General features: G+C 40.6%; 1 protein-coding gene and 1 long non-coding RNA gene across 3 annotated transcripts; both read right to left on the bottom strand.

Annotated features, from left to right (window-relative positions):
• Window positions 1–141: 141 nt before the first annotated feature.
• LOC109184848 lies at window positions 142–1,722 on the bottom strand. 2 transcript variants are annotated; one of them, XR_002054895.1, is made up of 3 exons: window positions 1,154–1,722; window positions 230–943; window positions 142–171 (listed from the first exon to the last, which is right to left on the bottom strand). XR_002054895.1 is itself a non-coding variant. In XM_019334905.1 (2 exons), the coding sequence occupies exons 1-2, from the start codon at window positions 1,535–1,537 to the stop codon at window positions 302–304; spliced, it is 1,026 nt and encodes a 341-aa protein (XP_019190450.1). In that variant the 5' UTR covers window positions 1,538–1,722; the 3' UTR covers window positions 221–301. The 2 variants fall into 2 exon arrangements, 1 of the variants encoding a protein (XP_019190450.1); XM_019334905.1 differs by lacking the exon at window positions 142–171 and having other exon boundaries at window positions 221–943.
• Window positions 1,723–4,983: 3,261 nt separating this feature from the next.
• On the bottom strand, window positions 4,984–12,970 carry LOC109184849. Its single transcript, XR_002054896.1, has 3 exons — window positions 12,960–12,970; window positions 6,936–6,942; window positions 4,984–5,067 (listed from the first exon to the last, which is right to left on the bottom strand). It is a non-coding gene; the product is annotated as an uncharacterized LOC109184849 (long non-coding RNA).
• Between the last annotated feature and the right edge of the window lie 384 nt (window positions 12,971–13,354).

Raw genomic sequence — 13,354 nt, 5'->3', positions numbered from 1 at the left:
TTGTGTTTCAGTAGGTTGAGAAGGTATATGAACAAATATTACAATGTAATAGAGCTAGTAGCATTCAAAAAAAATTTGTCAATACACAATTTTTTCCCTTTTCCATTGAGTTATGAAATTGCATTGGACAGGAAAAGTCGAAATTCAAACCCGAATATATTTACTAAATAACTACACTCACACTTTTTCCACACACACACACACACACACACAAAAAAAAAAAAAAAAACTACACTCACACTTAATATTTCTTGACCACTAAAGTATGTTCTGGAGCACAATATTTGCCATATATCCTAATCTAATCTAATGAAGATGCAGCAAGGCCTAATTCCTGGCGCAAGATTAAACTCGCATCCTCTACACCAACGCCGAGACGCAGAGACCTAGTCGCCGGCAAGTTGACGCCGTTATCAGACAATCCCCCGGCGGCGCCGCTGCTCGACAGCCTCAGATTTGGACCCACTTTGCACTTCCCCAGGCACTTGCACCCACAAACGCTAACCCCGCCGCCTTCCATCTCAACCACCCTCTCAAGTTCCTCCAATATAGCTTCAGCCCCTAATTTCTTGCACTTCCCTCCCATACACACCTCAATTTTCTTCCCCGTCTCTATACTACCAGTAGTTATGCACCCAACTTCTGCAGATTGCCCCAGGGAGATGATGGGATCTGGAATAGCTGGCTGCGACTCTGGAACAACAACAATCACTGGCTCAAGATCGATCACTTCTTCTCCCTGTGTTTTCACCATGCTAGAAAGCATCAATGGAGCCTTTTCTGCGACGGGCTTGGGCTTCGTTTTGGTCATATTTGCAGGACCCTCGCACTCGCTATCGCTTGATTCGGATGAAGAGCTTGACGAATCTTTACACTTTTCTTCCTTCCCCTTCTCCTCTAACCTTAGTTTTTGGAGTTGGGCCAGCAATGTTTCTGCAGCTTCCTGCAATAAATCACAATTCTGAGATTAGAACAATCATATAAGAATCATCATTCATTAAACCATTACCAATTAGCCACGCAATTAATCCCAGTCAAGATGATGATACGAATTCAAATCATAGCCTTCTTGATTTGAGGTTCAGCTATAAACAATCTAAACTAGTTTATCTCTTTGTATGAATAAGAGGCAATAGAGATTAATTAGAATTACCGTAATCTTCTTTTCATGATCTTGATCAAGCAAATCACACGGGTTAGGGTTAGAACAATCCAACCCGAAACCAATCTGGGTCAACGTAGACAGATCCTTGGACAAATTCTTGAGCAATTTCGACCTCTTCTTCAGCATTTTCTTCCTCTTTTTCTCCTTGACCTTATCATCGCGCCGGAGAGTCTCCGATTCGACCTCGCACCTGATTCTCCGGCGGGAGGTCGAATAGTACCCCAAGTGGCCCTCGTCGGTAAACCCAGAAGCCAGCCACTTGCGCCCCACAGAGAAGGGAATCTCCGCGTGATGAGAAGATCGGGAACCGATTCCCGAGCTGACGGCGCAAGGGACTCGCCGGAAAACACCCGATGTGGCGTAGGCATCCATAGCTTAAACGTCGGTAATTCTATCGCTGGAATCGTAGATTGAAGTAAACAACGTTTGATAATCCGATTCAGTGAATATTTATTGATTGATTTCTGCAATTCTATTCGCGATGGGAAAAGGGAAAGGCATAGAAGAAGCAATTCTATTGGTGATAGGAGAAGGCATAGAAGCCTGGAAGGGGTATTGGAAGCGATTGGGATGCCACGTGGGTGTTTGTTGTTGGCTAATGATTACGTGGCGTCGACGTGTGCCTTATGCCTGCAGACTCGCGAGTGGATTTCTTTGTCCACGCGGAATCCTCATTCCGACACGCGCATCGTGATGATCTGACCCGTTAGATTTGCTGTGAGAGAGTCCGAGAAGGTCGACTAATGCCAGAAGGTTGACACGTAGATCCACGTATACCAATTCATGGTGAACCGGTGACCGTAGTATTTCAAAAGTAATAATATTATGGCCCTCTTTGGTAAAAAATTGGCCTATAGGCCAATTTTGAATTATTTGACCACTATTAATTGTTTGATTGAGATAAAATATCAATATAAATGTTTTGTTAATTAGTTTTTTGCAACTCCAAAATGCTAAAATTCAAAAGGTTATTCCAAGCAACTTTTTCAATTAGCTTTTTGAGAAAAGAAATTACACCAAACAGCTAATTTACCAAACATTTTTCTACAATCAGCTAATGTTATCAACTATTTATACACTCTAATTAACAAAATCAGGTAACAGCTAACAGCCATTGATACTGTTAATTGTTACGTAAACAGTAATTAAATAAACACGAGACCAATTAAAGCAAGTAAATATCTTTATTGATCCCAGTGAAGGCCCTAAGTACAATCTACTTGGTTGCTCTGAGTACCGACTGACTGCGGTCGGGATTCTCTAACAACAACCTATCGATCGTCCAAAAGTCCCCCACACTGTAGCTATCGCGGGTATTTATAGCCGTGGAGCCGGAGACACAAATCCGGTCGTTCGGCATGTCCTCCACGTGTCATCCTCCCAGGTGCCCTGCCTGTCGTCGCATGGAGCCGCCACGTGTCCTTCGTCAGCTCTCTCGCCTAAGGGCTACCGCTCGGTGGTCGACACTGCCGCTCGGGTAACTCCCGGTCGTGCCCCGACCGGGTCTTTCACAAGAAACCCGACCTGTTACCTGCAAAGACAAGAAGAAAAGGACGAAGGCACACGGATCGGGGTAAAGCTATGTCGGTCGGGATATTCCCTACCAAGAGCCCCCCAGCCCGGGCCTTTTTGACCGTCCGGGTGAAAACGGGACGGGATGAAGAAGCCCAACCGTCAGCCATCAGACCAACCAGCCAGCTGTCATTCCTTCCCTTGCCACGTGTCGGCCACTGCCGGCCTCTACGACTGCAACGGTCGCCTCGGAATCAGTGCGGGTCGTGTCATGCAAGTGGACTCATTTCCCGCCTAAATGCTCTCCTATAAATAGGCCCTTGAGGCCCTCATCTTAACTTTCTCCAATCTACTGCTTCGATCGGTACCCTCAGAGAGTCCCGAGCAAAGCACTTCACAAAGGCAATCGAGCAAAGGATTTCAAGACTCTCCTCGCCAAGCACCTTCAATCGGTAAGTTCTCAGCCCCTCCTCTTACTTAACATTTATATTTATACGTAGGGCTGATAGGTCGCAACTAACTGTCCCGGACATCTCGAGTCCCCTACTAACTCGACCGACCTTTAGGTAGATCGAAATGACCGACTCTGACAGCCAAAACGCCTCGGTCGCGGACTACGATGAGGAAGTCGAGCACCTTAGCGATGAAGAAGTGGACATCATGTCCTACTCACCTGAGGTCATCCACCGACCGGTACAAGCCCCCGAGCGGGCCCCCGAGCGAAGAGAAACATCAAGCTCGTCCGGGTCATCGGGCTCCAGCTCAAGCGGGTTGGGGAGTTCCAGCGGAGAAGACGAGGAAGCCTCGACAGGCGGACGGAATTCTCCGACCGAGGGTGTTAGGGAAACGCCAACCCGGGTGATAGGGGATCACCCGGAAGCCATTCCTCGAGGAGACGACCAAGGGAACGTTCCCGAGCCGACTGAGGAAGATACGGTCGGGCCGGCCGCACCAGCAGCCGAGGAGTTCGAATTCTTGAACAGCGAGAATGTCGAACAGCAGATGAGCCGACTGACGAAAGGAGAAGCGGCCAGGATCGCCGAGAAGCTCGGGGGTCGGGTAGAGTTCGACACAAGCCGGAGGCTCGGGAATATCATCGACCGTCATCGGGGCAAATGGATCGGGATGCACTACCAGCCATTTTACCAAACAGGGCCAATAAGTACTATTTTGCCAGCAAAAGATATGTTTGAAAATCATGAAAATGACTTTTAAAAAAATATTTTCTAAAAATAAGTATTTTTATTTTCAGTGTTTGGTTACATTCTAAAAAACTGTTTTAGTGTGTTTGGTTTATTTTATGAAAAATGAACAAAATTTTATAATTAAACATTTTAATGGTTTTGTTTAGAATATAACACCATTTATAATAATAATAATAATAATAATAATAATAATAATAATAATATTATTATTATTATTATTATTATTATTATTATTATTATTATTATAATAATAATAATAATATTATTATTATTATTATTATTATTATTATTATTGTTGTTGTTGTTGTTGTTGTTGTTGTTGTTATTAATGATGGAGGTAATAGTGGTGGTGGTGGTGGCGACGGTAATAGTAGTGATAGTAGTGGTGGTGGCGGTGACGATGGGGGTAGTGATGGTAATAGTGGTGGTGGTGGTGATAGTGGTGGGCAAAAATTGGAAAACGACATCAAAAAAAAAAAAAACAAAAACAAAACAAAAACAAAAACAAAACAGGGGAAGTCATTTTCCAAGAAAATGAGGGTATTTTCCTTTGACCAAACACTCATTTTCCTTTGACTCACACTTTCCACTCTTTACCATTCAATCTTATATTTTTATCAACAATTTATAATTTGAGTATTAACTGAACTACTCGTATGGACCAAATACTCTCATTTTTTTTATTCTATACTTATGTGACATTGATGGAGGTATTGGAAACGACCCAAAAATGAGGATCCAGTGCTTAGAGTTAGCGACTCGATGCCCAAGAAGGTGACTCGAACCTAAGATAGAAGACCCAACTGATGACCCAATGTGAATGACTCGGACTGATAAATTCGAATGAGGCTAGCTGAACCGGGGAGTTGGACATAGATGCGGGGACCCGAGACCCAAGTCTCGGATGTGAGGACCCGGGGTCCAATTCCTAGGTTCGAGGGCCCAGGCTCCGCGGCCAACCCTGGACAGGCTACCCAAGTCGGGTGGTTGGACTTGGAAGAGGGGACTTGGCCTTCGTAGCCAGCCCCGGGCAACCGCCATTTCGCCTCGGAACCCGCTTATGGGGCCAGAGCGGCTAGATTTGGGCCAACCCTATGGCCCGCCGCATGGGCGTTGACCTAGTCTTGTGATCCACAATGAAATTAGCTAAATTGATTAAGATTTTCTTGTATATATTGACATAGTCTTGACTCGAACGACGTTCATACTACATTCCAGAACAAAAACCCATTTCTCTACCAACAACAAGGGCCGAATATAAGGAAGTTCATGATATTGAACATTATGAGGAGTCATCTGACGATGAAGATCCTTTGGAGCATTCAATTCTACCATCATCTGTCGATGAAGATCCCTTTGAACACTCAGCTCCAACATTATCTAATGATTGCGATCCATTTGAACATTCCATTCCCCCTGAATCATCTTATGAGGAAAACTCACTAGAGCATTCACCACCATTATCTCCATATTCATGGTTGCATGTATGGCACGAGAGGACGCGAGATACGAGCCACATCATGGTGACTTATACCAATACTTCTGAATTTGAGTCATGTCTTATTTGGTTTTAAGGTCTTTCGTTGAGACGAGTTTATGGATGATCCCCTTGACTCTATTTTTATTTACTTTTGAACTTTGGCTTGTTTATTTTTATTTCTATTTTCATTTTATGTTTATGTGCTTTATTTTTCCTAACAGCTAGACATATTTTTCTTTTGGTTTGTAATAACTGGTATATTTCCTATTTCTGTGTTTCTAATTGTCCATATATTTGTTTGTCCATTTTGATCAACAATTACAGGATATGACTCGTAGTATATTCCCATAATTCACACGTGAATATCACTAGGGGAGTTTACTTACTATTTTCCTTTTTATTTTATCAAGCTTTTTCTTTTATAAGCTTTGTAACCCGCATGTCCTTTAACCATATTTCTTCATTCTTTTGAATCCACGTAGTCCCATTTGCATCGAGGATGATGCAACACTTTAAGTGTGGGGGAGGATAATGCAAGGTTATTATGCATAATTTCTGCAAATTTGTCATTAAAAAAAATTTGTTTAATTATTTTTTTCGGAAATTCTTGTATATATTTGTGTCCAATCTTAGCATTTCTGGAATTGTACGTTATCTTTTATATATACATGTGGTTAATTTTGTATAGAATTTCCTTTTTCTTTAAAAACTTTAGGAAATTGGCACCAAACCTAATTGAGAGCGGATGGTTTTGTTGGATCCGGGTCCACCATAAACCGGGTATATAGGTACAGAATGGGGGGGGGGGGGGGGGGCAGGAAAATAGTAACTTTATTACCCAAGGCGCTAGGCCCAAAATAGTACTACAAAGCCTGAGATATTGGCCCAAAACGGCGGCCGAAAGAATTCTTAAATAATAAATACTATAGCCTTAAGGAATGAAATATGGCCCAAAATGGTGGTGCGAATACTAATAAAACAAGCTATAGCACTAATAATAATGAAATAGAAATAACAATATTACTGCACCTTGGTGTGCCAGGGTGAGGAAGGAGACTCAGACAAATGGACCAGAAGGAGTTTGGTGAGCCAATGGAAGCCTTTTAAAGAGAGGGAAGGGTGCCTATTTATATTGTTGAATGACTCACGGATGGTTGACAAGTGGATGACATCAGGCATCTTTCTTTATTGGCCGCACACGTGTCCCCCCACTACTTTGCTTCCAACGCACTCCCATGCATAAGTGAAGTTTTCTGCCATTTTAGTACATACTTGAGTGGCTTATGTTGGCTAGGCCCGTGAGACCACCTGATGCACAGACAGTATGCACCATTGTTTTCTTCTTCACTTGTAAACAACTCAAAGCAACAATACACACCTCCACACCTCAATAAATCAATCATAGATCATCAATAACACACAAATAGTTCATCAACAAACATTATCTAGCATTTATAAACATCTATTTCACATTTCTAACATTTAACAGAGCAAAAACTAGTTTGGGAGCCCATGGTTTATACCTTGAGCTTCTTCTTCTTCTTCTTGTGTGGATCCCTCTTTCCTTTCTAACTCAGTTACTACCTCATTCACCACCTAATCTTCTCAAACAACAAAGATACACACAAAGCTCAAGGGAAAGAACTCAGAGATTGAAGGCAAAGGTGGATAACCTAGGAGAGAAGATGAAATGAATGGATGAGATGAAAGCCAAGAATGCTTACTGTGTTCTTCCTTCTTCTTCTATAGAGACTAGAACTTGGAGTGGAGAGGCCAAAAGAGAGGATCTAATAAAACAATGGAATAGTGAAGGTTAAATAAGGTCCAAAACCCTAGGTTGCAAATGATTGGTTGGAGGGTGAATGAGTAATTTTCCTTGTTCTAAAATAACAGACAATGTTTTGGCTTGTAGAAATATCAAGGTTCACCTTATAACATTGACCAAGGCCTTAAAAATAATTTTAGACAACTTGGGGTCAAAATTAGATTTTCTAAAAAGTAGTTTCTAATTAAAACACTTGGTTTAGGTTTCACAGGTTCCTCTCAGGTTTCACTCAAATTGACTTTGTGCGTCAAAACTTGGTACGTAAATGTACCCAAAACTTAGGATTTTCAAAATAGGATAACTCTCGGTGTTGAATTTTTTTTATAAACTCGATTTAAAATAGAGTTTATTACCGAAATGGTCCCTCGACTATTACGAAATTACCAATTTGGTCCTTGACAATTTTTCTTACTTAATTAAGTCCTCGACTTTGAAAATGTTAACCATTTTGGTCCTCCGTTAAATCAGGGTTAGAAGCCCGTTGAATGAGAGGTTATTAATGGAATTTCCCATGAGAATTTCCGGTGAAGATGTTAATCATTTTGCCTCCCGTCGTCTCCAGAAGACCCATTGCCGGTGAAGAGGGAGTACAACCGCACTGCCCTTTGCAGCCACTGCTCGCGGGAATCGAAAATTGCCGGTGAAGACCCTGACCTCGCCAGAACTCCGCTACATGCCAAGAGGAGTTGCTGAGCCCCGTTGGCTCTTCTATTGCAACACCGGAAACCATCGCCGCTACTGGAGTTCACCAATGTAGCCGCCGGAGCAGAACTCAAGGTCGCCGGATCTTGTTGCTTCGCCGTGAATCTGCTACTAAGCTTGGAGAACAGGGGTTGCCGGTCATCGTTGCACGTCGGAGGAGATCTGTTCGCGTCAGACGTGAGGGAGACGAGGGCTGTAGTGCTTTCTACAAGACTCCCGCTAGATTGTATGCAGGATGTGATAGCGAAGGTATGCCCAAGATTGCGGGGGCTGCAACTGGGGGCCTGGGGCGCCATATCACGAGTCTCTGTTAGGGGAGAAGAGTGAGGGGAAAGGATCTGATTCCGACTTGATTGACAATCTGACGAATCAAGCTCAGAGTCGGATCGGGGCTTCTAGCTACCCGTTTTCCATCGCTCTGCAGAGGCAGTCTAGAGGGAGTAGTTTCGAGGAGAGCTCCATCTCCGAGGAATACTGCATACCGTCGCTATCGAATCCCGATGCATCTTATGGGCAATTGAATGATGGTGTTGGTGGGCTGACGGCGGCGAAAATCTCCTCTGTAGGCGGTGGTGGCTCATCTTCGTCCAAGAGTTGGGCACATCAAACTGAAGAGAGTTATCAGATGTAGCTCGCTCTGGCATTATGGCTTTGAAGTGAGGATGAAGCGAGAATATGTTGTAAAAATAGGGTTAAACAATTAAATAAGATAAAAATGAGTATTATCAAGTGAAATTCCATTAATACCTTCCTATTTAACAGATTTCTAACCCCTGAACTAACGGAGGACTAAAATGGTTAACATTTTCAAAGTTGAGGACTTAATTGGGTAAAAAAAATTGTCGAGGACCAAATTGGTACTTTCACAATAGTCGAGGGACTATTTCGGTAATAAACTCTTTAAAATATTTAATTCATACACCGTTTTTGAAAAATTTTTGGAATAGTGAAAATAAATATTTTGGAATTTTATAAAAATAGAAATTTAAGAAAAATATTTTTGGGTTGTCACAAAACAGGCCAGATATGCCCAATACTTTACAACTTACTAAGGCCCACGAAAGTCTCCTCCAGAAATATAATGTTGGGTTTCTTAGTGTGGACTAGGTCCATCAACACCTGAACTATCGCCGAGTTCCCAAGCCCACGACAATTCCAAGCTAAAATACTCATTGTTCTGAGCGGGCCTGATCCACAAGTCCCGCCCCAAAATCATTTTTTGAGAAGCTGTCTGGTTCAACAACATCAACATAAATTAAGTTGAGCTGCATAGATGGCCCATCAGAGTCCATACGACGACGTTTCTGCTCGAGAATCACTAACCCTTCATTCTCAGCATCATCACGTGATGTTGTCCCACCATCCGTGTCCAAAATCTGTAGTGGTTTGGGCCACGTGGATGCTATGCGGTTTATCCGTAGCCTAAGGCGTGATACGGTCGTACAATGTGCCCGGTATCGTACTCCCATTCTTCCCTGACATCGTACCACGCTATCATTGGCCGTTAGGCTGGTTTGTCCCGGAGTGGATATCTTCGTCAAGAATGAGCCATCGGCGGCCTGTCGCCGGCGGACCTCGGCGACTTGGAGCATGGAGCTATGCTCCATACAACTTCTCCACCATCAAGTTGATGCCCTCAAAGAGTTTTGGGAAAAACTTCTCAGTAAGTTCGATAAGACCGCAGATGAAACAAAGGTATGGAATACGCTCGTATTTGATAGTTATCCATGACTAGTCACCGCCACTTTTCTTGATGCGCATCTGGCCTAACAAAGGTTTTGAAATGTCGATGGTTACACGAATTCGGAGAAAGGATCTCCACCACCCTTCGTAGTTGCTCTTATCAAACTGAACAAATGAGTCAATAAAGTCTCCGATAGATTTTGCCATCTTTTCCGAATAGAAGCTGATAGGCAGATCATGAAGTTGTACCTAGAAATCGGCCTTGTTGAGTTCTATAGCTAGAGGGGGGGATATTTGGTTGCAACTTAGAAAGAATAAGCAGGCTTTGCTCAAAAGACCAAGGGCCATCATCAAGGATACGTTTCAAATCTATCTCATGAAAGAACTGGAAAAGAAAAGTGTTGTTACCAATATCCTTGACAGCCATCCCCTCTGCCCAGTCGCCAACCGCTGCCAGAGTGTCCCTCATGAAAGCAAACTTCACCAACTTATCAGTGATAAGCCTTCCCACAAGCGTAAGACTAAAGTCCATGTTCTGTTCAAAGATCGATTCCCCAAATTCTTCGTCATTGAGTTTCCAGGGCGGCGTAGGCGAACTCCAAATAGTCAGTGGGCTGTGCTGGAATGAGAGGATGTGTTGGAATGGGGTGGGGGTGGTGGGAGATCTGGTCTTGGGCTGGTGGAACCAGAGGCCTCAGCATGGTGGAGAGAATCATTGACGTGAGTAGCCATGGGGAAGGTGCGAGAAGGAAACATGGAAAGCAGAGAAGCACAATGAGAAAGGAAGCTTGTCACAATGAAGAAGAGAAAAGGCTAGCTAGAGAGAAACAAGGTAAGGCTATTAAAAATCACACCAAACAAAATTATCATTTATAAAATAAGTGAAACTGTAATTTAACAAATAAATAATATGGAGTATTTAACTAATAAATTCTTTTTAAAAAAATACTGCAACAAAATTGAAGCTAAAGCTAATTTGTAGGAGTATAACAAAGCAAGCGAGATGAATAATGTTGATAAAGGAAGATCACCGAGATCAAGCACCAAAATAAATGTTACCCATTTAGTATTCAAATTTTTAAATTTTTATGAAATATTTTGAAATTTAAATATTTACATTATTATGAATTATTTTAAAAATTATGACAATTACAAATATTTTGATAAATTCATCATTTTCGTTTAATTTTATCAAGTGTCTTCAATCTATTTATGTATATTTTACAAAATTCATATAAATAAATGAAATGGTTACATCTCAATTTAGAAACTAATCATGCAATATCCAAACTAATGTATGATTTAATTTTTTAAAAGTTAAAAATAATCAACCTTCTTTTATTATAATGATTTAATTATTTTCAAACATTATGAAAGATAAAAAAGAGTTTCGCATATTCTCATTTAAAAAAATTTCACGATATAATTTTTTTTCTTAAATTTAATTTAAAATAATTTAGTTCAAAAAATCAGCTAAAAATGATCGAAGAGACCATCTGAAGGGTCTAGTGGGAACTCTTCATCTGCCTCATTCACATACAAATATGTGACCTTGTCAGTACTTGAGGCCACATATAGGGGTGTCAAAGTGGGCCGAAGCCCGCGGGTTAGTCCGCACCCGCCCCGCGATGGGGCGGGTTAGGGCCGCAAGAAATTAGGCTCGCGAAAATGCGGGCCTAACGGGCATGGCCCGCGGAGTGCCAAAGCTCGCGCGGGCCAATCCATGCGGGTTGCGGGTCAGCCCGCGGGCCATGCCATATTTAAAAATAAATAAATAAAATATATATATATATATATATATATATAATATTTAAAAAAAACATATATACATAAATATATAAATAAATATATATATATATATATATATATATATATATATATATATATATATATATATATATATATATATATATATATATATATATATATATAATATCTTAATTCTTAGGCCGTGTGTAGATCTGACTATCTAAGAGTACGCAGAATGGGAGAAATCCAATAATTCAATAATCCTTCGTCAATTCTTAATTCAATAATTCCTAGAGTACGTAGTTCTTCAGTTCTCCCATCTCCATCCGCCTCCAACTCTACCAAACAATCACTAAAACTAAATCATCAATTCAAACATATTTATGAATTACTAAATCGCCTCCAAGTCCAGCAAACATACATATTTATATATGTATTATACATAGACGGGAACTGTAGAGGGAAAATCTGAAGCCGAGAGAGAAATAGACTGTGTTGTTGAACCTTAGCTTTGATCACCCTTCTACAGTTCTGCTCAACACGCGGTATCGATCCGGGAGATTTGGGCGAGGTTTATGGATTTTATGGAAGTTTCCGGTGCATTGAGGTGTATCATACACCGTGAGGATGCGAAATAATGATCAATAAATAGTGCCATATTTCAAGCGGTTTTAACATGTTTATATACTATTTAATAATTTTTTTTAATTTAAGTGATGGCCCGCGGGCCAGCCCGCAAGACCCGCAAGCTCGCATGGGGCGGGCTTAGGCTGTATAGTTCCAAGCCCGCGGGATTCACGGGCCGGCCCGCAAAAGCCCGCTAAATAAAAAGCCCGCGATGGAGCGGGCCTAATGAGGCGGGCCGGCCCGCATTGACACCTCTAGCCACATATGTAAAAATTTTGCAAGACAAACAAAGAAACTATAAATTGATCATAATTAATAAATACAAAATACAATGACATTGCATGTGTTACGTCATTTAATTTGGTGTAGCATTTTACATATGAACACTTAGCATTTCATAAACATTTTTACCAATTTTAGCTGAAAAAGTGACTAAATATAGTAGTGTTCTGAAAATGGGAAATCAAAGGCCTATTAGTTCACAGTTGGTTAGAACGTTGTGCTAATAACGCGAAGGTCACAGGTTCATCGCACAAAATGCACCACGTGAGCAGGGGACTTTAATATGGTAACTTTGAGTTCAAGTGTTCCAACTTTAGTTTAACTAATATTTTATTCTAAGGAACTTGAAGTACTAAAATAAACACAATGCAGCACCAACACTGAAAATTTTCATTAATAATCTAAAAAAATTACAATTATATTACAATTGAATGGGCATAAAGCATAAATATATAAACATTACAAAATGTCTTCAATTGTGCAGCTCCAACCCTCACTCTTCTTGCTGCTTCTTCGCCTTTCTCAGCTGCCGTGTCAAAAAATTTGTTAATTTGATTCCTTGAGCTCTGGATGTTTCCTTCTATCACCGGATGATCATATGTGAGATTGATTCTAAAACTGTGATAGTTATCGAAAACATCAAGGGTATTTTCACATTTGATGCATAAAATTATCACTCAAGAATACCTGAATATTCTTAATAAGACAATTCTCTCTAAAATATGATACATTTCTACAAATCTAATCAGAGCCAATAATGTTAGACCCTTAATTGGAACAAAAAAAAAATGTTGGTGTAATTGTTTCTTGAAATGAATGGTTCATATTATTTTAATTTTAATATTTTTTTTTTATAATTTTCTTTGTTTATCCTCTATTATATTATTTTCCTCCATTAAATAGCCCTAGATTCCGTTAGTATAAAATTTAGCAACGGAATATTCCATTAACTATTTATTATTCTTAACATACTCATTAGTTTCTATAAAAAAGTTCTTAGGTTCGAACCTCATCCCAAACAGAGTTAGCATAATTGTTAAACATATATTACGAATATGTTAAAATATACGAAATATTAAAAAAATTAATACAATATAAAATTTAACATAAACTTTGGTCAAATA

Source organism: Ipomoea nil, unplaced genomic scaffold, assembly GCF_001879475.1.
Source record: "Ipomoea nil cultivar Tokyo-kokei standard unplaced genomic scaffold, Asagao_1.1 scaffold1286, whole genome shotgun sequence".
NCBI classification, from domain to species: Eukaryota; Viridiplantae; Streptophyta; class Magnoliopsida; order Solanales; family Convolvulaceae; genus Ipomoea; species Ipomoea nil.
Note: the sequence above shows the minus strand (reverse complement) of the source record. Positions and strands in the feature narration are given on the sequence as shown.

Coding starts and splice junctions, on each gene's coding strand:
- LOC109184848 (XM_019334905.1), bottom strand. CDS start 1,537: ATGGATGCCTACGCCACATCGGGTGTTTTCCGGCGAGTCCCTTGCGCC. Junction 944..1,153: donor ATCATGAAAAGAAGATTACG/GTAATTCTAATT, acceptor GATTTATTGCAG/GAAGCTGCAGAAACATTGCT.